The sequence below is a fragment of the Cydia pomonella genome, chromosome 10, assembly GCF_033807575.1.
Source record: "Cydia pomonella isolate Wapato2018A chromosome 10, ilCydPomo1, whole genome shotgun sequence".
Lineage (NCBI taxonomy): Eukaryota > Metazoa > Arthropoda > Insecta > Lepidoptera > Tortricidae > Cydia > Cydia pomonella.
The window spans coordinates 13,850,477-13,876,057 of NC_084712.1; the positions used below are offsets into that span (position 1 = coordinate 13,850,477).

Sequence of the window (25,581 nt, forward strand, 5' to 3'; positions counted from 1 at the left end):
CAAACTATTACGAACGTTATTTTGAGGTATATATTACAAAGTACCGAGTTTGCCAGTGCTTAACATATTGTTGCTAGAAATATCTGCAATTTATCCTGTAGTTGTATCAATTTAAGGCATCAACGTTTACACAATCAATCTCAGCGTAGAAAAAAACTTCTGTTTACGCGGAATAAATAAACTGACGTCGATTCGATTACCCACGTTATCAGGACAAGCCAGCAGCACCGATTGAATAACAATGTTTGCATTGATTGCCGGAGACGAGCCAAATGGTTTTCCTCTTTATATAAGGTGACAGAAAATTGTTCTTGACATTTTGGTAAGTCTGTCGTGCGAAATAATCATAGATGTGATAAAAAAATTACAACAATAACTCACGTGATTGGTAGTAAGCAAATAATTTTATAAGGGATTTTAAGACTAATGGCGTTATTCATAAATACGCTGCAAGCATCAGTTGCCTATTAATCGTTTGTCTTAATCTGTCATTTGACTTAAGTATTTGTAAGAAAGAGGTAAACCACAAATTGACTTATTGAAGCGTATAAAGTTTTGTGAATAGGTAATATCATACCATCTAGTAGGAAAGAAAATATCATACCCTCTAGTTAAGCTGGAGCAGATGGCGCTTTAATTATGCTTTTTAATCACTGAATTGACATACCAAAGCAACCTTATAACAAATATTATAGGGAGATTCTTACAAGTCCCACGGTAAGCTCAAGAAGGCTTGTATTGTGAGTACTCAGACAATGAAATATATAATTTACAAATACTTAAGTACACAGAAACATCTATGACTCAGGAACAAATACCTGTGCTCATCCCACAAATACATGCCCTTACCATGATTCGAACCCAGGACCATCGGCTTCATATATAGGGTCACTACCCACTTGGCCAGACTGGTCGTATAATGTATACCTACATACACTGGCTGTCAAATTCAGAATTTATCTTAAACTTTACACATCTTTTTTATACCACGTCGGTAGGAAACAAGCATACTGCCCGCCTAATGGCCTGATGGTAGTGATCTTAGTACATTATCGATTCTCTAATTGTGATGGAATTTAATCACAAATGTGAATGTTCTACGAGCACTCAGGTTCACAGATAATGTTATTGTGCTGTAGATACGCTACTCTTAAAATTATCATTTTTCAATTTAGAATTGTAAAAAAAATATGATCAAAACATATCACTTCATTTCAATTCATAATTTGATGACACGGATATACTGCGTGTGTTTATTTTTTCTATTTTCTATCTGTTTAGAATTTTTCTATTTTCTATATTTCTATAGGTAAATTAAATTATTAAGCTTATTGCACATTTTCGATTACACATAGGTAAATTAAGTTTTTCTAATGGTTCGTCATGACAAACAACATCCCCCGCTACGCATCCTCGCAGATCTCTGGTAGAAACGTAGCTACCGTCAAAATCGAAATTCTAAAAGTGTCTATCATTACTTTCTTCGAATTCTGATTTCCGCGGTAGACGTCTGGCCTCGTACATACCTATTTGTCTTTGGACTTATTAGGGCATGCAACCAATTACATTTTTGATCCTACAGCTCTATACATTAAACATCGGATATAGTTCTAAACCCGTTCAAGTAGGTGGGTAGGTAGGTAGGTAGGTAGGTAGGTAGGTACTTAATAAACTTGAGCGCATCCAAAATATCTGCATCCGGTTCATATTTGGGTTACGCAAGTATGACCATGTTTCTCTTTTCCGCTCACAGCTCAAGTGGTTGCCTATTCGTTTTCGTCGTAACTTTCATATTCTGTCTCTCCTATATTCTATTCTTTTCCTTCCAGCAACTCCCCGCTATCTCAAGGAGCGTTTTAACTATCTAAATTCTGTGAGGCTGTCGCGCAGCCTGCTTCTCTCCGTCCCATCTTCTTCTACAAAATTTTACAACGCTTCATTTACTTTTCAAGCTGTCCGACTCTGAAACTCCTTACCCGTTGGCATTAGATGCGCTCAATCTCTTGCTGTGTTTAAAAAAATCACTCAAAGAACATTATTTATCTCTCCCTTAGTGTTTATATAGTACATAGTTATTTTTACTCTGTAGCTGACATGCTGCTGTCATATTTAACTATGTCTCGGTTAATTTTATATATTTTTATATGTATGTTTATGTATGTCTATTTGTATTCCTTATATGTGTATGTTTATTCACTGTAATTGTGTGTGTGAATGTAGGCTTCATAACGGTTTAGCAACACCTACTTTTTCGATTAACTTCTCTATTTCCGCTACCCAAAGGTTGTCTGGAAGAGATCGCTTTTTAGCGATAAGACCGCCTGTTGTCTGCCTCTAAATTTAATCAATTGTATATTTTTCTTGTATATTTTTACTGAGGTGTGCCAATAAAGAGTATTCTATCTATCTATCTATCTATCTACACACAAAGTAATTGAACAGATTTTGTAATGTAGATAAACGTAGCGCGGAAAAATTAGCATATCTACTAGTGAATGCAATCCCGACTCGGGATTGCAAATTCGAGATCCCGCGGGATTAGAAATATCCCGGAATTTTCGGGATCCCGAGTAGATTAAAATAAAGTAAAATTCGAATGAATTAAAACGATAATAACGGCACGTTTGTGATGGTGACGTTAATTAAAATAACGTATTAATAGACAGAAAACAAAAACCTTTATTCTTTAATATTATTAACCAAATCATCATCAGTTTTCCTTGGAAATTAACAAAGGTAATCAAAACAATAAGTATAACTGTAATAAGAATCAAAACAACAAGGAATTAGAGAGTATTACAAGTGATTTTGAAAGTGACTTCTTAAAAAGCCAGCTGCTGAGAATGCCCTCTCCGACTCAACACTGGTTGGCAACAGCGTGTCGAAGCAATTATATGCAAAGTGCAAAAATCTCCCCCTTGTTCCTCCACACTCAAATAAATCCATTTCCTTTTTTATGACAGACTCTAATCTGTCTAAGCTCGTGGATACACGTGTAAAGGGACTTTTAGATGCTCGCAGAGTTTGTTCTCTTTAAATGACATATTAGTTTGTACAGCAGTAGCACGTAAATTCAAATCTTCTGCAATCATTGAAAGAGGCAAGTCATCTTCGTTTAATACTGCCGTATTAATCTCTGCTTAGTTCGGTTCTTTACGATATAATACGTGTGTTACATCGCTGACGACTGCCGCCCAATCCCGTCAATCCCAAACGGGATCCCGTCATATTATGCGTCGGGATTGATCCCGAAAAATTACACGGGATCTCGCGAGATCGGGATCCCGCGGGATCGGGATTGCATTCCCTAATATCTACTCGAAAATAGGCTGCGTGGAAACGAGATTGAATGCGCCCATAATAGGATGGATGCTGACACAGGACTGTGTCTACTTATATTCAAAATTAAACGTAAATTGTGTTGAACGTGAATCAAGGACATTAAATAAAATGGAACGTTGTACGTGACCTTTAAAAAAGCGAAAAGTAAACGCCTACCTATTTCGCTGATTCTTAAGATACAACACGCAACAGTCATTCCTATCGCTTACCACAGATAATTATTCGCCATAGACAAGCCTGTTACCATTAGATTATCTCGAGATATTATAAATCTTATAATATGCAAGTACGAGCGAGATACGTAGAAAGTAAGTTACACTCACGCTAGCGAATATGTGAGTGACAAACTGGTGGTAGCCGTACTGGAGAATAGAAGGAATACCACACACGTAGGTGATAAAACATATGAAGATTATACTTTATAATTTAGGCCTTCAGTACCCCTAGTGTAAATAAATTCGATTTTGAAACGTGACGTACGCGTTTGCGTTTAGTCTCATTTTGTATTGGATTTAGAAAGAGCGCGCCAAGCGGGACGTTTTGGAAACTCAAAATCCTATACAAAATGAGACTTAACGCAAACGCGTTCGTCACGTTATGATGTCGATAAAATTTACACTAGGGGTACAGAACACGGAGCGTAATCGTAACGTTACGATTACGAGACGCGTAGAGTACTGGGCACCAAGCGTCGCGTAAGCTTACTGTCCCGTCAGAAGATGAAGATTTTGCCAGAAGTTTTGTTTTTTACGCTTGTATTACGCCTATCGTAATGGCGACAGAAATCTCATGCGCTACGCTACGACGACGCTTCGTGTGCGGACTTGGTTGAAGTTATTCCGGTTATTCGTACTCGTAGCGCTCTCGTTCTACGCGCATATACGCTTACGCGTCTCCTACGCTTACGCTCCGTGTGCTGAGGGCCTTAAAGTGACGCTGACACTTTCATATTTATACACGATTGGAGGTCTACTCTAATATAACAATTTGTTATGGTTTTGATACGACGTTTACGATCGGTTTGGTGCTTGGCGCGTACCCTCAGATCATAGAAAGTACTAGATGGCTGACGGAGGCGTGGCGCGTGTCGCCGCGACATGGCCACATCGTGGCCATACCGGCCCGCCGTAAGACAGTAGCAAATTAGCTGTCATTGAACAATGTGCGCGTCAATTTTATTGAAATGCCGAATTATAGCGTTATTTTGTGTCGAAATAGGAGTGCATCCAAAAACTATAAGGATCATGGAGTTACATACCACATTTTTTTTCACGTATTAGTCAATAAAACCACACATTTTAACAAATAAATCCAGTGACATATGATTTTTCTGAGTCAGACCATGTTGTCATACAAACGCGTGGCAATTTATCTATGCATCCTACATTGACGCTTTGGCATGGAAAACTATTTGTAGTGTCCATAGCAACGGCGCAATGCATTAAACCGCTAACGATATTCACAGGGGCATTATTGTTTCTTGGTACGACCGCCAACCGCTCCCTTCATTGACGACGCGAAGTAGAGTGGTGCTCGTGCATATAATTGATCTTTGAGCGTTATCGATAAAAATGTTTGGATATAGTGTGTATGAAAGTAATTATTTTTCAAGTAAAATTTTACAATTATTTTATATGCACCTAATGTTTATTTTAATACTTATTAATTTGGATTAAAAATCGAATAGGTAAGCCAAAAAATAAACTGATTTAATTAAGTACAATTTATTTATAACATTATAGTTTATACCTATAAGTATATTTTAATCAGGTTCTTAGCAACGATTCGAATAACTGCACTAGGTATAATCAAATATGTTGATGATTGCAATTTTTTTCAGTTTCCCGAAAAATTCCAGTATTAAAAAAATATGGATAGATGCTACAGGTAGAGGGCCCTAACTGGTTTACGAGCGAGAAAAGTGTTATTTGTTTGGATCATTTTCAAGAAAAATGTTTCCAGTTACACTTCACCTCATTTATATAACGATAGAATATAAATAAAGATTTTTACTGATAATTATGATTACTCTTTCCTTATTATTCGTACATATGATTTAAAAGCTTATTTAATGGTGCATTATGCTTACAATATAATTTACTATAACTTGCTTTCGCAGTTCTTCATAACTCTATGTAACATGCTGGAATTGCTTTCAATTGGTGACGAAATATGCTATAATAAACTGAAACTATTTTTTTAATGAAGCGCTCACGTCTATCGACAATCCCAAAGTAAACAATTTAAACAAACATTACATCAAATAATGACTAAAATTTGATTAGTTGAGCATAAACAAGCTTTCGCATCATGGTACATGTTTTTTTTTTAAATATAAGCTTTGTATTACATTTTATCAGTAAAAACCTTTGTGAGAGAACTTATGGATCAACTAATATACCTTACACGTACCTTAAAATTCTTAGCTCGTAAATAAGGTCAAAAATTTAAAGGAATATAAATTAAGTCTATGGCAATTATTACTTAAAACAAAAATGTCAAAACTCTAAGGTCATGTTACTCATGTTCAGAACATGTAAAATATCGATAGCTCTATCGAATTGTCCTCACTCTAGTGCCGCCGCTCTAGGCTCCTACACCGCGCGGTTTGGCCAATCACAGCGCGTGAGTTGGTTGTCTGGCCACGCCTTTAATGATGTGGTGGGGGACAGTTGGAGACAGCGAGACTCGTTGAAATTATGCTTCGTTATAAATCTCCTTACTTCTTATATCTATGCGCGTACCCCACGCACGACTTTCACTTAATATCGCATGCAACAAACAGCGGGAGCGATCTTCAAGGTCGTATGAAAATAAGATCAAAACCGTAACAAATTGTTATATCTCAACCGGGCTCCTGTGCTTGTGTATAGTTTTTTTATAGTTTATCTTTCTATATTATCATGATTTCAGTGAAGGGTAAACCTAAATCAGCTCATTCCAAATTACCCATTTAGTTTATGTCAATGCTCTGTCTCTGCCTCTCTTATGAAAACTATTTGTTATTTTTATAGGTAGGTCGATCTATATTATGTTAATCTCAACTACCCATTTTCCAGCATACTAACATTCTGTCTCTTTTTTTCTTATGTACTCAGTATGTTTGTTGCATGTCTACAAATTAGTATATAAGTAGTACGGTTACCTAAATAAATATTCATTACATCTCTAAATCTCGTTTCACTCACAACACCCTAGCTATAGAAGCTCCTACCTCAACATTTTTTATGATTTTATAGTTTTTTTTAATAGTTTATTGTGTGTCTGAATGTCTCCACTACCTTGCACTACTTATACCATCCTATACTTAGATACTAATACTTATAAAACTACTCAACGAATTTTATATTTGACGAAATACTGCCTGTTTTATGACTTTTAATCTGTCCTGCGGTTGCAGCATGGTTCCCTTTTTATCACCTGTCACTATGCCCGTCACTTTCGCGCTTACATACTTGTTAGAACGTGACAGGCACGGATGATAAAGAGCCGACCATCTTAGCCCTACTGAGGCTGTAACACAGTCGTATTTTTATCACTTGTCACTATGCCTGTCACGCTAAAGTGACAAGTGATAAAAATGCGACCGTGCTACAGCCCCTGTATTGTTTTCTTTTATAAGAATTATAATTTCTTTACACGCTACAATTCCGCTAATCAATGGTTGTCTGGGAGACATCGCTCTTTAGCGATAAGACCACCTGTGGTCTACCTCTATCGTAAATCAATAGTTTTCTTTAAGCTGTATCTTTTACTGAGATGTGCCATGCCAATAAAAAGTATTCTATAGATCTATCTAATATCTACCAAGGCGTCTTTAAATTATACTCCGGATAAGAAAGTAGGACATGTTCTCCCTTTATTTCGAAATTTCAAGGCGTAAAACGTAATTACACAGTGAAACTTGCAATTGTGTAAATTACATTCACATAAAATGTGACATCGTTGTTCCATTTCTTAAAAGGAAAGGGGATGACCACTTCTCCTTACAAACGTAGTCCCCATTTTCCTCTCTGGATATTGACATCATGGAAAATCATTTTATATAATTTGATGTTTATTAACCATAGCTATGCCCTGCGTTTGACTTTTTACGATTTGTTGATTATTGTAAAACTTAGGAGCAAAAAACAGATTTCATACAATTTTTTAAATGCCCTAACTCTTAACTCTTATAATACTCAAAAATTCAAACGTAGGGGCATAGCTATGGTTGATATGCAACAAATTGTGTCAAAATATTTTCAATAATGTAAATATCCAGAGAGGAAAATGAGGACTGCGATTGTATGAAAAGGCGATTTAGCGCGGGTCCTCCACTTTCGTCTTAAATTAGTAAAAAAAAAATACCTTGGAGCGACATTGCAAAAACAGGACAAAAGCATTTTCAGGCCGCTGCATACATCAAGCACTAGGTACCTAGGTACTCTTAGTGGACGTGGGGCTCTCGCGGCATAAATACACTAAATATGATGATACTTACCATACAATAGACCACTCCGCCATAAGTTGGATGAAGTTCATTGTTGTACTCGGTTCATTCTTCTTCATTTCGCGGTTTTTTGCATAGAATTGTATACTGCAATTTCTTACTGCAGGCAGCCGAAGAAATAGTTATTTGTGTTACAAGGGGGCAACCGTTTAACCGCTCGTGCTATTATTAATACCCGAGCAAAAGATAGAGTCCAAAATTCAAGATGTGGAATCTTGAGCGTTGCGAGAGTTTCAAGGCACGAGGGTTAAACAAACTTTGCCTCCGAGTGAAACACAAAATTTTCACCACACTAACGCGAGGAAAATACTAACTTAAAAATACCAAATAAATCGCACCAAATGAAAGTAACATAAGGAAACAACTCAAAATTTGCATCTGATTACTTTGCCCCACATGTGGATAAAATGCAACTCTGAACTCATTGGTTCACTTTTACCAGTTTGTGTGGTGAAAAATATTTATTTATTTGTGTAACAAGAGAGCAAACTTTGAGTCCCGACCAATTGAAATATTCTACAATAGAATCACAATTTACGTTCATTTTTCTAGAAACGCTTTATACAGAAAGGTTAATTCAGAGTGAAGAGCATTGCTGTTGCAGCGTTGCTACTCCACCGTGATGGCAGAAATCGGTTAATGACATTTTTTTTCATAAATTAAGTTGCTGATGTTGCCGCCTTCCTCCGTCACCCATTTAATAAAGAAGAATGACAATGACATCGTTCTTTTCCTGCTGCTACTGCAATTCTGTACAGCAAAGTTTTAACAACCGGAATATAACCTTAATTCTGCCGGATTAGAGTTTGCCAGCTTTATGTTAAATAATAAACGGGCGTCTTGCAAGCTTTTTCTATGACTACACTTGGCCAGCAACCCCCTATTTGTCGGCTTTTGCAGCAATTTACTATTGTATACTTATTATAGCGTAGCGTAGCATTAGTTATCGCGAAAAGTCTAAAAAAGAAGCAATTACGAATAGACGATAATTATTTTGAACCAATTCGATAGGCTATAGTCATTTATAATTAAAAACTTGGCTCTTGGAGAAGATAGAGGTTGAAATATGATATTGGAAATGCCGCTATAGTATATCTGTTTGTACCTAGTTTTAATGCCAATCTTTCAGACAAACTTAAGACAGATAGAACTAGAAGATTGTATTAAAACTTGCGAAGAGCCCACCCGTCAATTTGTGTTAGTCGTTTTGCCCGAAAGTTTATTTTCTTTAGAGATCAATTTTAAGTTGCCCTGTCTATTTGATACCTGAAATTAATTCGTTAACTTGTTTTGAAGCATCTGGTTGGCTATTATTATATAATTATCAGATTAGTTTATCTATGAAACCATAGAGAAGAAAGTAAGCTAAGTGTGCGCACACCATAATTATATCTGTTTTCTTACTTAATAATAATATATTATATGGGAGGTATGGTAAAACGTAATATTAAAAATCGTTTAAAACTTAATACATATTATATAACCTTAAATCTTATTACAAATAAGTTTTCGCAAATATAGTTTAAAACTCATTATAAATTATATCTACGTATGGAGTGAGAACTCTAAGCTTCCATTTTTTACACCACGTCAGTAGCAAACAAGCATACCGTCCACCTGATGGTAAGCAATCCCGTAGCCTGTGGACGCCTGCAACTCCAGAGGTGTTACATGCGCGTTACAAAGCCACTAAAACTACTCCAACTTTACTCAAAGCTTACTTATTTATACATACATTCTTAAGATTCTGTAAATAAATTCACTCACCTGATGCTATGCTAATGTGTCTACGTAACCACTTACCTGCACAACCAGTACAGGCGTAGACGCGATGAACCGGTGAACTGCATAATGATCCGCAAATCCTGGCAAATTAGGATAAGCGCCCGTGTTGCTGGCAGACGGAATTATACGAACAAAGGTATCGGTTAGCTATAAACACACAGTTGCGAGTGGGACGGTGTTTGGGACTCATTGACCTAAGCGTTAGCAAAATATGTGCGGATGTTCTCTACAGGTCGCAATTCTCAACCGATTCTCGTGAAATTTTGTGAGCAATTTAGTTAGATAGATTTTTCTATCGTTTCGTTTTTGTTTGGCGTTGAAACTCTAGGTCCATGGGGTCCCAGCGCGCACAAGTTTTTTGGAGAAATCGAAACGTCTGGTTGACGTAACTGGTGTCCGAAGAGCTGGCGGCTTCCTCGCACAACGTATCAGTATTGCGATACAACGAGGAAATGCCGCCAGCATCCTTGGTACAATGCCTCGAGGGCCTATTTTAGATATAAGCTAGTTATAGTAATAATCTGTATATATCCATTATGTATATTGTTATTGTAAATAAATATTTTTGGTTTTTTGGAAAATGTTAATTTTTTTGGAAATTGGCATAAAGGGCTTAAGAGCCACTAGTTAATTATATCTCCTCATAGGCGTCAAACACGGAATACGATATAACTAAAAGGTAAAGTAAGTTTTTGGAAAAAAACATTTTTGGTACAAGCTTTTAGCGCTGACTGTAGTTTTCTTTCCACAGACACTTAATACTCATCCAGACAATCCTAACAACCCCAAAACAATTAGGTTGCGTTGTTTTATTGCAGAGTTCCTATAGCCACCACCTGTCTCCATCATCAGATCAGCTCGATGGTACCATAAATGCATTGTCGCTCGACTTACATATGTAGGTATGCAAATTTTCAGCTTCATCGGAAACGGGCAAGTGGGTCCAATTTAATTCTGATTAAACAATTTGTTAAGGGATTGATCTTGTTTTGATACGAACCCAAGCTGAGTGGTGTGCGTGAAATGCAATTAGAGCCATGTCATTAGGCATCTCACGCTCACTCCTTCACTTCCTAATCATTCTTAAAACACTTATTTACGCATTTAAAGACCAAATGGTACAGACGTAAACCGATAACATCGTGGCATGTACTGTCGAGCTGATAAATATGTATTCATTTCTTCACCTTATTCCATTTCATTTAGGTGAAAAAATGTATATATTTTTATAAACTCGACTGTATCTAACTACTCGTGTATATAATGATTTATGTTGAAATATATATGTTTAAGATCCGGAGGAACTATAGGTGGAGAGAACACTGAATGCGTGCCGCGTAAGCATAGGTACACAATGTTTTTTATGTTCGTACAATTTTGATGCCGTACGTTAATATTCTGAACCCGGGGTCTTTTCGTTTCATTTTGAAGCAGCCCCGGCCACGATCGTGATTGCGCTGCTGTAAATAGCCATGTCTCAGTTTGGTCTTAATCCGTCTGGCCTGAAATGTTACAACTTGTTATTTAGCCATTTTAGTTTATTTATTTATTGTTCGGAGAACCAACAGCTATAAATTGTACAATAGTTATATATATAGTTTTCGAACAAACCTCTGTTTCATACTTACGTTTATTTTTTATCGCATTTTTTGTTTATGATGGTATTAAAATTCTTGATATAGTTTTACACAAAGTTAAAAAAGAATGCAACGCAAAGTAATAAAAAGCTGTGTAAAACTATAAATGTTGCGGAAGCTTAAAATAAGATATGTACTAGAACACAACCATAGTCGTCGTATGTGTATATAGGTTGGCGAAGGATGGACTTTTTCTTAGAGAATAAACTTTTCATTTGTAGGTACTTCATAATCAGAGTACTTAACTACTGATTTCTTATTATTTCAGCAGTTTTCTATAAAGGCAACATGACAAGTTATGGCAGGGCAGGTATAGACAATAGAAGTTAATATGTTTAAATCATCAAGTTAGTATTTTGGTTTAGTTTTAGAAAAAAGCAGTTAAGAGTTACAAGTTTATAGTAAAAAATGTGACATTTATGCATATTATCATTTTTATATAATCGCTAGTTTATCGAATCTCGCAGGTACCTTAGCTGCGTAGTATAAAAGTGGAGCTGGAATTAAAAAGCTCTTTATTCTATTATGATTCGGTAGGTACATTATTATTAGGTAGGTATACTTAATATGTTTAATTCTCATAATATCAAATGTGTTATAAACCCCAAACAGGTACCTAAGTATTACTTTCAAAAACTGGAAAAATAAGATTAAAATCATTGATATTTCATAGCACTGAAAACTACAGCTTTAAAAAAAAACAGGAGTTAGAAAAAGTTAAAAAAATACAAGGTTACCTATCCTATTATTAACTGTGAAAGTGTGTGTGTGTGTGTGCGTGTGTGTGTGTGTGTGTATGTGTATGTGTGTGTGTGTATGTGTATGTGTGTGTGTGTGTGTTTTCACGCGTATGAAATGAATGTGAGTTTTTAATTTCACTTAGACTCTCGAGTCGAAGGCTCTCGCAATGAGTGGCTGTTTCTTTAATAACTCGGATGAGAATAACGACTACGTATAGTAGCTACACGTATAGCGCGGTGTAGGGTGTCAGGCGAGAAAGCCTTTCTGTGTCACAGTCGCTGCGACGAGAGCGCCTCGTCCTATATTTTCAATGGAATGGTTTTCATTGAGTTACGTCTAAATTATCTTATGCTTGTTAATTATTCAAGATTTCTAGCGTCCAAGCCAACATTAAATTTTAAATTTAAAGTGTATAATATAACAGATTCAAAGCTTAAATCATGTGCAGTAAACATATTAATAGTTCGGCAATCTTTGGTTGTTATCATTATCACACGATGCGATTCGCGCGTCGCTCCGATGTGCCAGCGGGATATAATACGCACATAGCATTGTCTCGCTCAAACATTTGAGCGATGTACGAATCGCATCCAGTGTGATAACCGCGAAATGTATTTCTTTGAATCATGAGTATCAAATACGTAAGGCAACGCATGCATCCGCCTTTTTTCCTATTATATATTACAGACGTTAAATTCGGTGTAATGTAAGCTTGACCGGACTATTGGTGTATATGCCTAGATATATTGTGTGGATAGTCAAAACCAGTTACTGTTAAAATGTTAATAATAGTTACTGTCAAATGACTAACTTCTGCTAAGATGGTGAAAAATATACTAATCCAGTTTTAAGAGGGAAGAATAGTTTTGTGATCCTCATCGAACGTACATTTTTGATGAAATTTCCATTTCGGGAAAAAACGGTTTCCACTCACTAAATCTTAACAAATCACTTTGATTTTGATGTTAATATCTTCAGCATAATAAATTCTAGGTTTATAGGTTTCACTTAAAAAAATACACAGTTATTATAAAACAAACGGCTTAATTCGACGAAGTTTTAATCACGTTTGTTTTACAAAAACTATGTTTTTTTAAAGCGAAACCTATAAACCTATAATTTATTATAACAGATTACGCTATTCTTCCCTCTTAACAATTTCATAAATAGGTCTTTAATACATATATAAATAAAACCAATTGTTTGTTATACATTTATATTAAGTATTTGCGATAAATTATTTTAGTACATACATTACCATGAATCGCTAAGATCATGTTGAGTTTATTTTTTTCTCAATTCCTAAATCAGCCAAGCTCACCAGAAATCCAATCCACTTACAAAACATGCCTCCAGAAGATTATCGAATTTATGATGCGTGCACAAAACGCATGTCATAGATACAATGCACCACAATGTAAATTGACGATTACATTTTCGAAACTGTATACTTACCACACTAGTCGTAAAACCAAGTTGCAATTATTTCGATACTATAATGTAGGTATCACAAATTTCTGTTACAGGAATGCAATAACAATTAATATTAATGTCAAACAGGAGAGAATTACTGCTGTGGACGCTGTGGTGAAGGGTTAGTTAGAGAACACGTAGCAAGAATATCTTTTTCGTACCTACACATTATCGATAAAAAATAATTTGGGTATCCCAGAAGTATAAAAGCATCGTTTAGTTTAAATGGCAAAAATAATTATACGTTTATGGAAATCTGTTCACTTAATTAATAATAATAATTCAGCCTATATACGTCCCACTGCTGGGCACAGGCCTCCTCCCATGCGCGAGAGGGCTTAGGCTATAGTCCCCACGCTAGCCAAATGCGGATTGGGGACTTCACATACACCTTTGAATTTCTTCGCAGATGTATGCAGGTTTCCTCACGATGTTTTCCTTCACCGAAAAGCTTGTGGTAAATATCAAATGATATTTAGTACATAAGTTCCGAAAAACTCATTGGTATTGATCGAAAGTCGGACGTCATATCCACTCGGCCACCACCGCTTAATTAAGACACTGAAAACACTTGAAGAAGTTAGTGAGAGAATACAAGTTTTAAGGCGCATGGCACAATGCATTCGATTCGCATGTCGACCGACGTGCGAGCGAGATGCGCGTAGCGTTGTCTCGCTCAAACATCGGAGCGACGTGCGAATCGGATCGGCCATGCGCCTAAGAAGTAAAAAGTCTGGGGTTTTAGCAAGTCTAAAGTGTAGCAAAGTACTATGCAAAGTAGAATATTAAATTATGGTCTAGAATAGATACTTTTACAACAAAAGACACATTTATAAACATTCAGACAAAGGACACAATACATTTATTGTTAAGACTGAATAACAAAGACGAACGTATCATTTTATCAAATAGCACAAGTAGTGTTCTGCCTGACTCTGTACACTCACTTACTTTATCCACTGGAATAAAACGCTTATCTACAATCGTCTAATTCTTATGAATGTTGACTATTCAGTCTGGTTTCTTATATCTATACGAGTAAAATCTAGGTGTTTAGTTTTATACAATTTTGATGGATTCGTGTTATTGTGAACAGCATTCTATTCATTTTAGCCATGGTCTATGATAGGGTTTCATTTAAAATATTTAACACGCATGAAAATCGTGAAAATTGATTTTATCCGGATTCTAATATTATTATTATAAGTTTGGCACAAAGTACAATGATTTCTAAATGATAACTAATCAGATAAACGTGCTATATATATGTACCTGCCTATATTCGCATATTGCGACATGAGTACCTTATAGATGATTCTATTCTTGTGGATATCGAGAAGGGGAATCGTCTCAATCTAATATTTCTAAGTGCCTGATGGCATACAAAAAGATCGTGTCATTCACAATAACGCGTGCCTTGACTCGTATTGTCAAGCTATTAAAGGTTAGATTTGACAAATCTGCGCATCATCGTGGATGACACGAACTATATTAACTAAAATTATTCAATTGCATAACTGATAGCATTATTTCAATAATAAACTTTTTAGTAAAACAAACTGTGTTCTAGTGTTTTTATAAGAATACTGATAATAGCGTTCTTGTGAGCATTAGAACCCTGTGTCATTTTGGTCGCGAACGCCCGTATTCTGCTACATTTTTTTTACTAAAAATAATTTGTTCTGCCGTTGTAGATTAAATGTATATGCAACGACATACGTAACAAGGTCTTCATTTTCTGGGGTGGATCAGTTGTTACAAAACTCTACTATACCTCGTGTTTTTACTTCTGCCCTCGAATTTTAGGAATCCATGTTATGTGACTTGCAACAAACAGATAGATATAATACTCATAATATACTTTCAAATGTCTTTCTACATAAAACTCAAAGTTAGGTACCTCTTTTTACATATATGTTAAGTGAAAGGCTATATTCTACGTTGAATTCTTATTAAACAAAAATAGAAATGTGAATAAGAGCACCAATTCTTAAAATTCAATGGCACGGAAACAGCAATAAACCCAAACATATTTATTAATCAATAAATTCGAATCACATTATACAGAAGTATTCGCTCAGTTCAATTTTATAGGTATTTAATATACCTATTGATATATTATAGTGTTTGCTTCCTAAAACGTTTTTTGGCCTAGATAACGCTTTTAGCGCTTATGTAAGTTTGACAACCTGTGATGAAATGAGCTCCTCTTTGTTGTATATATCATCAGGTCCTTCGTACTAGCAATATTAGCGATAGCGAACGTGTTGCAGAAAAATAAATTGTAACATGTCCATTTATACAGTTACGATTTGTTAATTAAATTGTGAATCTACAGTTTTCTGATATGCGTTCACAGAATAAACTCAACATGCGTCATGTTATTAAATAGAGATATTTTAAAATGTTGAGTATCCAATATATGTTTATTTTTGACGCGTTAAAATACACTCGCGTGCAAATAATATGGGTCAGTGACTAAAATCCTTATATTTTGCAAATTAATAGCGGTATCTGCAGGAAACTGTCTATTATAGATAATTTAATATCGAATTTAATTGAAACTTCAATGTTCTATAAGAAATCTGGAAAATGTATTAATTAAAAAAAAAAAACTCGAATTTGGTACTAAATTCAAATTGAGCTCATTACACTTTTGCTTGTTTTCTCACTTTTGTTTTTAATCTGTCAAAGCAAAATGATAAGAGGCAGTTATTGTTGTCTTTGATGGTCATTATTGAATTACTATCATGTCGCTAACACACGATGAATGTACACGTCACACTAGCAGTACGCGATTCACAATTAAAACACAATTAAATTTATATTTTTATTATGTTTATATTTTATTTTATTTATCTATTTTTTGTTAATTATATTTTTTTATTAATTAAAGACCTAAGCTCTCCGAAACATGTCGCGCGAGTGACTAAAAATACGTGAGTGTAATCCGTAGAATTAATTTATCATCACTTTGTTACAAGAAGGCAGAAGTCAGAGATATACAGCAAGAAGGACAGGCGTGTCACTATCTATACAGTCCTCCAACGTTTCCTAGAAACTGGCAGGAACCTTCGAAGACCAGGAGCCGGCAGGCCAAGATGTACTACGGTTAGAAAAGATTGATTTATTGTTGAAGTCTTTTACTGCAGTTGAAGTCAAAAACCAACTTCGGGAGACCCGAACAGATGACATCAGCGAGTGGACTGTAAGACGAAGACGGCGGCTTCGTGAAGCTAATTTGACCCCACATAGACCGGCAAATAGCCCAAAACGTGACAGAGGACTACGTACGCGAATACAGGTGATGGGGTGACGAAGAATGGGCAACAATTATGTTTTCACGTCAGCAGCTGGAACAAGGGTAATTTGCTGCTTAAAAACAGTGAGCAAAATCGCATTTTGCAATCTAATTTAGAATCTTGAGCGTGGTAAGGGACTCAAAAGCGCACGAGATGTAAATAACTATGATGTAGTACACAAAATTTTTCACGTCAGTCAGCCATCAAAAAATACAACCTGAAAAAATGTAATCCAGACGGACGGATCACTATTTCACTCATGTTTTCTGAAGGTATTCTAACAATTAACTTTAATTACCGCAATAAAACAAAACGAAAGAAATTTCAATAAAATAATACGAAAATAATGAATTAACGAACATCAATTGACAGTTCATACGACAACTTTAAAAAAAAAAAAACTTTGTAAGATACGGTCCGAATTGCGGATACTACTATTTGTCAACTATAGTAGAGGTCGTTAAAAGTAGTCAAGTAGAATTACACTGCGTAACAATTGCGTAAAGTATAAGTTCATTGTTTTGATTGTATAATAAAATACATAAAATATGGTGTTATATTAAATTTTAAACTTTTATTTCATTAATTAATTACTACGAATGAAGACTAAGTAGGGTGTTTTGGAACGATGCGGTCTGACTTATTTCGGGGGTCTATTATAAACCGTCTATATACCGTTGAATTACGTATGCACTTTTTTGTCTCTTTCTTTTTGCTAATGACGTGAAAGGGATAAAGACAATAGAATCCAAATATTTCGAACTTGTATTAGGCCCCGCACGTTGAAATGACATTCGAATCTAAAGGTCACTTGAATGTTATTTTGTCTCACTCGGTGAGCTAAATGCGGTTTTGCTCACTGTTTTTAAACAGCAAATTACCCTTGTTCGAGCTGCTGACGTGAAAATAACTATTTCCGACGAATCCAGATTTATGCTCTATGCACATGACGGGCGGCGAAGAGTTTACAAACAGCTAGGTGAACGTTTTATTCCAGCTTGTTTTGAAGAAAAAGTTGCCTTCGGCGGTGGGTTTGTTATGGTTTGGGCGGAATTAGTTTTGATAGAAAATGGAACGTTAACTAGTGCCAGATATGTGATCGGCCCATATTTAATTACTATGGGTGAAAACTCCATGTTCATGCATGACAACGCCAGGCCACACACAGCTCACATTGTAGAAGATTATTTTGAGGAGGTTGGCGTCATCACTATGAACTAGCCCTCGAAAAGCCCGGACCGAAATCCGATTGAGCACGTATGGGATGCGCTTGGGAGGCGTGTAAGAAATCAAAACCCCGCCCCAGCTACACTTAGGGACCTGAAACAGGCGTTAGTGGAAGAATGGGCTAATATCCCGCAAGAACACATAAAAAACTTAATAAACAGTATGCCCAATCGTTCAGAAGCTGTAAGAAGAGCCCGAGGAGGCAATACGAAGTATTAATATGTTTTTTTTTTTGTGTGTGAGGTACCACTGTTGATTTTTAATAATTTCATGTCGTGTTTACTATGTCTTCTGCTACCTAAGCGATATCCCGGCCTTTGCCAGGGTCCGCTTTCCTGCTTGCTCTCCTCCACTCGTGTTTACTATGTAATTTAAATAAACAAGTGAATATCATTTTTAATTTTGATGTTGTTTTATTAAATATGAGTTTATCTAGAATATACAATTTAATGTAATTCATGCTCCTAGCTTTATTATTTTAGGAGATATGAAGGTATTCGAGTTTTTCGTACTGACCCGTATTATTTGCCCGCGAGTGTAACTAAAAATTACAATTGTTAAAAATGTAGAAATCATTCAATTATATGTCAATATTACTAAAAGGGATTTAATATAAAATCCATATTCGATTTTTTAAATTAAAATGCGTCTCCTCTGCTCTTGGATTATACTTATAGGTAGCCAAGGTAGTTTTACGTTTTAACACGTTTACGGCCACTTTGAAGGCAAACGAAAGGTTTTATTACTAGTGCCCTAAAATTTAATTAAAAGGAACGAAAGGAAATAAACAAGACCGTACAAGATAACATGGTTTTTGATTTATCTTATTCCTCATGGGATTACGATAGGTTTTTATTACTTTGATGTGAATTTGTTCCCATTCCGCACACTGATAGATTAAAATAATTTTCGAAAAGTTAGTCCAGAATTATAAACAAAGTAGGTAGGCATATTTTTAATTCGAACCATTAGTTCAAATCGAGTTCGTGAACACAACTACAATGCTTACAATTACTTAGATTTTTTCTTTTATGAATGTTTATTTAATTAAATCGTTAAGCTATTTAACTGGCAGGCGCTATTCCAAAGCTAAATTTGTAACAATCATTATTTTAATTTGGATGGATCCAGAAAGCTGAAAAATATTACTTTGAACAAGCGTTTAATTTATATGCAGGTAACCATTATTAATGGTTTTACAAAAACTTTTAGGTACTAAGGTAAAAATGCCAATAAAATGTATCCAAATTCTACAGATGTACATGTCGTTGTCTCTCATTGTTGTTTCTTATCCTATTGTGAAGAGTTTAGAACTTTTTTTATCCAATTGACGTACAAGTAGCAAGAGACTTTGGTCCTAACTCTTGCCCTCGAGCGGCTAACGATGCACTGCGCATTGATAACTCAACAAACCAAGCCGGACACTACGGACTCCAAAGAAATCAATGGTAGGTTACCTCAAATGGAGGAAAGCGTAATTTAAAATCCTATTGTTAATTACGTCCCTCTCAAAGTCTATAGAACGGTAAAGGCACGGTCATGATGTGTATGCACTTATGGGATTACTTGTCCTAACAGACAGAGAGAAGAAATTTCTTCTAAATGGTTCAAAACTCGTTCTAATCTACAAGTCAAGTCGAGAAAAGCGTTTCAAGGCACATACTTTTAGAAACAACAGTAAAGTATTACAAAGGGAGACGCAGTCGCACCACGTTTGAGTTGAGTGTTGCGTCAGGTGAAGTCCAGGAAATTAGAGGGACCGCTAGAAGCGTTGCCTACTGGGAAACATCCGATAATACAGTGAGCTTCTACTTCGCTACATAATCCCGAGCGCTCACCTGCGCATAGGAAAATCGTCTCGTATTATTACAATAAGATACTTTACATTGATGTACATACATACTCGTATTAATAATTAAATAAATCTCTTACCCCAAGCTCTTGCAGTTCATTAAAATGACACCTTGTCGCCGTTTAAAGTTCAGAAAAGACTTTCCACGTCTGGTTTATTATCGTACCTACCTACAACGCGCTTACAAAAGTCTATTACAACAATTAGTCTTTTCTAATCACTTATTCGTTATCGCACACTCCACCATTAGCTATAGTCGAAATGAGATTGCCGTTAGTTTTTTCATGTATGCGGCAAGAAGGCCGCAACGGTTCGTGTCAAAAAACCGGTGGTTCGGTCCTTCTGTCGCAGGGGAGTCGGAGGCAAGCGCCGCGGCAGAAGTGGCGCGCGGCGTGGAACAAGGCGGGCGCCCGCGCGGGCGGCGGCGGCAGCACGGGAGACAGCGAGCCCGCGCCCGACGGGCTGTCGCGGTCGCCCGCGGCCGACGGCGGGCGCTACACATGCGTGCACGCGCCCGCCGCCACGGGTCAGCCGCCCGCCAGGATGTCCTCCGGCTCCGGCGACCAACAGTTGTCCGACAGCCAGCACCCCACCACTACCGTCACAAACCCGATCAGCAGGGCCAGCACTATGTACACTTCTGCGTTCCCTGTATACGATACATATTTCATTAGCTTTTTTAGAAATACTATTTAGAAATTTCTATTAATAACTGTTTCGAATACCATGTATTCATATAAGAGGTTATGTAGATATTTGATCTGGATTTGTGAATGTCAAGAGCGACGTTTCTGGTTGAAGATCATATCCATTGCATAGCAAATCCAGATCACATTCACAAACTTTTATTACAATCAGAATACGCCTCCAGGATGGCTTGAGCATTTTTTCTTATATGGGTACATGTAACCGTATTTCTTGGGGTTAAGCAAATTGCATGTATTGGAAGAATATTTAATGAATGTGTAATTTGTTCTGAAAATGAATAAAAAAATCAAGAAATCTGTATATATAAACAGTGGTCAGATTTCTTAGCAGACCACAGACAATTTTCTCTCGAAGCTCATTCAAATTAGTTTCCCGATAAACAAGTACTCTCACTGGTACACAATTATCTTGGCGCCATACGTCTATGAAAATAGTGCGTACAAATACAGCTAACTAAGTACCTGTACTAAATAACATGATTTAATGGGGAACTTACAAAATGGAATAAGTAATGGTAACTGGGACTGTCGCTAGCATTAGGGACCTATACTCTGTATCTTTAGGTATTTAAATACAAGTAAACAAAATGTGCCCTCAAATGGCGCCTTAAGCCAGTTGAGGGTAGATGAAAACATTACATGATCAAATAATATAGGTTAAACTCAGGTCGTGCAGTGACAGATCCAGGCAGTTTTGTATTTGGTTGGTTAACCAATAAATGTTATAACTACCCGAAAATGTGCAAATTGTTTGTTTACTTTTATTTAAATACCTAAAGATACAGAGAACAAGGCTGCAGCCTAAGTTTAAGCGAGTTTACCTGTGCCCTTGATTGGAATTAATTAAAAATTGGTTTGAGTGAGGTGTAGAATCTTTCAGCAAGCTGCTAGAGCAATTAAATATATCTTACCAAGTTGTTTCCGGATACCGAGTGGTTGCCGACTGCGCCAGAGTGAGTTGATGAGCGTGGGGTCTCCACGAGTGCGCCAGTCGCGGTATCCTCGCCCTCTGGAATACTGACTGAATCTGCGTACAAAATACGAATACGTTGGCATGCATAAACACCCGACTGCTCCTCGACGTGTACTCATGCGAGCGGGCACAGCGCGCGAACACCTCGCGGCAAATCGAAGAAGTGGCGACTAGGTGTGAGGCCGACGTTCGCCCGCTGTGCTCCTCGTAATGAGACAGCAAAACTGCCAAAGGTGCCGTTGATCATATATTTGGCGTGAAGCCAAAACTTTCAATGCCGAAGCTGCTCATACAAATTTGAGAATATTACGTAATTACAGCAAAAAAGCGAAATTGAATTGTTGCCATGTTCCGTCCATAGGATATTTACTGCGGTCGTGCGGGATTCGCCTAGTAAAAAGGTGCATGCGAATGCAATCATAAACTACTGTGACAAAAGAGTAAAACATTAATATTATTGTAATATTATAAACTCTAAAGCAAATTGAATTTATTTCTGCTAAACAATAAGACAAATAAAGTGGTATCAAAGCTCGGTCGGTCGACGACGCGATGCCGTTCGCTCGTTGTTGTAAAATGTCTACTGTATTTTTCGATATCTCGTTAGTTGAGTTATGTTTTACAAAACAATTCAATTTCGCAACTTCGTCTTGTTCTATTTGTCTAAATAATAAATTTATTATGTTCATTTTAGAACTTCAATCGAACATGATTTACATAGTTTAAGTAAATAAGAGTTTCCATTTTAAAATAACGATAGTATACAATAGCATCCTGATTAAAAGAGTTACATTTGACATACATACGTTATAATATTACACTAACATTATGTTCCCAATACGAATACTACTGGTGAGTCAAACGTGCAAATAAAATATCAAAAATATTGTATTGTCATGCAGCGGAAGTCTACAACAATCTGCGTCCATCGGCAACAATCGATGGTTCGCTCGTTATCGATTTCTGCGTTTGGTTCCCATACATATAGGTTGTTACAAAATAAAACTTGCTGAACGTAGATAGGTAATTAGGTTGTAGATGTACTACGGTCTACTTACATTGTCTCGTCGCACCCATTTCGTAGCAGATAATGAAATATTACATTACGTGACATTAAATTTGGTAATGTGACATTGAAAAAATAAACAGTTGTGTTCAGAAACATACAGTGGAATGTAAGAAAAAATGTGGGATCCGAAAAGAGAGTCGATACGTTGCGTACACACAAGAGTGACGGCGGCGGGTGAGATAACGGGTACCGCTAGCACGGTCGGTCGCCGCCTCACCTAGCAACACTACTCCAATTGCTAACTAAACTTCCCGCACTAAGAATACCCTCCGATGCATGGCAACTCGGGTACATAAATTGCGTTAACGGCTGCCGCAGAGCAACGCCAGGAATGCAATTTTAATATTGTTCATGTGCACCGTGATTAGAATTCCACAGAGTACGTGGGCGATTATTGGTGTAATCAATAGCGCTACGAATACCGCATTAATGTCAAATAAGCTAAGCATAATAAAACGAATCAACGGTTACTACTCAACTTGCTGTTTGAGAATTTATCTAATTATATAAATATTGTGCGCTTATGTATAAAGAAATTTTGACCTACATGTACTTATTTAATCGTTGCCGTAATTATAATAATACAAATGCATATTGGTGCTTATCAATTGTACATATTGTATATTTAAAAAGTGTATAGTATATAACAGTACGCCATATTTTTTATATGTCATACTGTTTTAGTGGCATATTTTCATAAAAAAAATGTTAAAAAAAGAATTACTTATTTTCAGGTGGCGTCTCATTCTGTGGCCCTAACCACCGGTAGTTAGTGCCCTGTCCCGCTGACGGCGGCACCCTAGGTTAAGGTTTTGATAGTATTTTAATTATTAATTCAATTGTGTTTCTAATTTACCTATAAAAATATAACTAACTTACATTAAAAATACGATATTATAGTAAATGATAATTCAATACATTTCAAATGTACGTGATTTTCATGGAAACCAATACAGGGTAGCAGTAGTCAATCAAACTGTAAAAACCTCAGAAAATAAGTAAAAACCAACTTTGTGCTTTCATTGCCCGAGAAGTTCTTCTAACTCCGAGACAGCATAAGCATGCTACGTGCTACAACGTATGGTCTACGGCGTAGCACTCTGCACTTGTAACGATGTATGAAACTTTCCTATTTAATCCCCAACAGTGAAAAGTTGTCCAAGCTGAGGTAGTATTTGAGCCATCAATTACTTGATATATACACACAGCTTGTTGCAACATTTATCCTTAATTAAGAATTTTAATTTTATAATGAGCACTTAGATCCAGCACCATCACATGCATTCGGTATAATATACGTCGTGTTATTATTGATTTAGTAATAATTAAACTGACAAATTTTGCATTTTTAATTGTTTTTCTTGTAGATGTACTGTGATTATGTTTGATGATTACCGTGTAGAGGCTGCCCACAGTTGACCGCCGAGCAGATGCATGTTTCAATGAAACATGATGTGAACGGTTCACCTGGGTCTCCTTCGCCAATTATTACAGTGCATTACACTTACGTAAATCCACTTAATGAACTAATGTCGTGCCGTCTAATGTCAGGTGAGAACATTGATACCGACGAAATAAAACCACGATTTAACTAATAAAAATCTTGCTTCTTACGTCCTTCAATGTTTTTTTTTTCGTACAGAAACCACAAATAGGACAACTAAAACAGAGTTCTTGAATTTTTGTGACATAGGTTGGATTTTGACATGCCATTTACCGTCGTTACGCTTTAAATATGCTTCAGTGAATAGTGAGACTAGACAGTTCGGTTTGAAACGATATTGCGTAAAACGAAATAGCTTTATTTGTATTGATTATGCAGAATGAAACAATCGAATAACCTATTAATTTAATTTGTTTAATTTCGTAACACTCACAGCTGATTATTTTATTAATTAAATATTGCATTTGTAGCATTTCATTCACATTCAAGTTGGGTGCCGTTAAATCATAAAAAATGTCTATATTAATCGTAGCATACTTGGTGTAGAACATTTCACAATGAGATTTTGTATACTAAGTCGTAACTTATTAACATTTGTAGTTGCAAAGATATGAATTATCCTACATAATATAATAATGCGCAGGTATGTTAAAGTAATTAACAACTTTGCTGATGTCAGACGCTGTCTGTGACGCCGGCATCGCTAATTACGTTTTAGAAGATGTTGGCTGTCGTAGATGATATTTGTACTTTACTTGAGGATAATACGAGCACACAATTAAACACAAATAAGAGGGAGTTATTCAATTCACTTCCTCTATTTTTCTTCATTTGAAAATAAGGAAGTTATTTTACATATATTTTACTTTCGAAAAAATATAAAAAAGAAAGATTTTTTTCCCCCTTATTCATAGAACTTAGCAACCTTTTACAAACATTTATTAGCCTCTTGCTAACAAACAGACGTGTCAAAATAACGGATAGTAACAAACAATTATCAACGGTTACGGTTTGTTACATTTGACAGAAGCTTATGAATCCTTTGTAAGACAATTAATCCTTTAGGAACAGAAAGTTGAAATTACAGAGGTCGTAAAATGCCAATTCGCGGATGAGTGATGCGTCGGAAGCTGAGTTTACTTTTATTTGGCAGCAACATAATCTCTCATTATATTTTATTTTAAAGTTATTCCACTTTACAGAATTGATATAGTTATTTATGGCATGTACCGCATGTATAATGTAAGGCAATCAGAGTTTTATTATTATTTATTATATTTGTATATTTAAATTGCTTTTGAAATATAAATACCACTTCCGCATGAGTCCGCTAACCATTAATAAATATAAAAAGTATTAAATGTTTCCAAATTCAACTATTAATTAGTGATTGTAGTAAAGTCCTTTCGCATTCAGAGCCCTTTGTCTTCAGTCAGTGACAGCATTGTGATGCACTCTGACGCATGTAAATGTTAGATGTCTGTTTCTCAATTGAGCTATATATATATATTTATTTATTTCTGTCGCGTGGACTATG

General features: G+C 36.1%; 1 protein-coding gene across 3 annotated transcripts in view; it reads right to left on the reverse strand.

Moving 5' to 3' along the window:
* Positions 1–20,367: 20,367 nt before the first annotated feature.
* LOC133522190 (uncharacterized) overlaps positions 20,368–25,581 on the reverse strand; it is a 45,826-nt gene continuing 40,612 nt past the window's right edge. Inside the window, exons 1-3 of one of the 3 annotated variants that reach the window (XM_061857423.1) lie at positions 22,590–23,806; positions 21,470–21,585; positions 20,368–20,500 (exon numbers count right to left, since the gene is read on the reverse strand). In XM_061857423.1, coding sequence (XP_061713407.1) covers positions 20,379–20,500; positions 21,470–21,585; positions 22,590–22,696 — 345 coding nt within the window. In that variant the 5' untranslated portion in view covers positions 22,697–23,806 and the 3' untranslated portion in view covers positions 20,368–20,378. Of the gene's footprint in view, positions 20,501–21,469; positions 21,586–22,589; positions 23,807–25,581 lie in introns of those variants that run through there. The other 2 variants (XM_061857422.1, XM_061857421.1) reach the window with 2 other exon arrangements.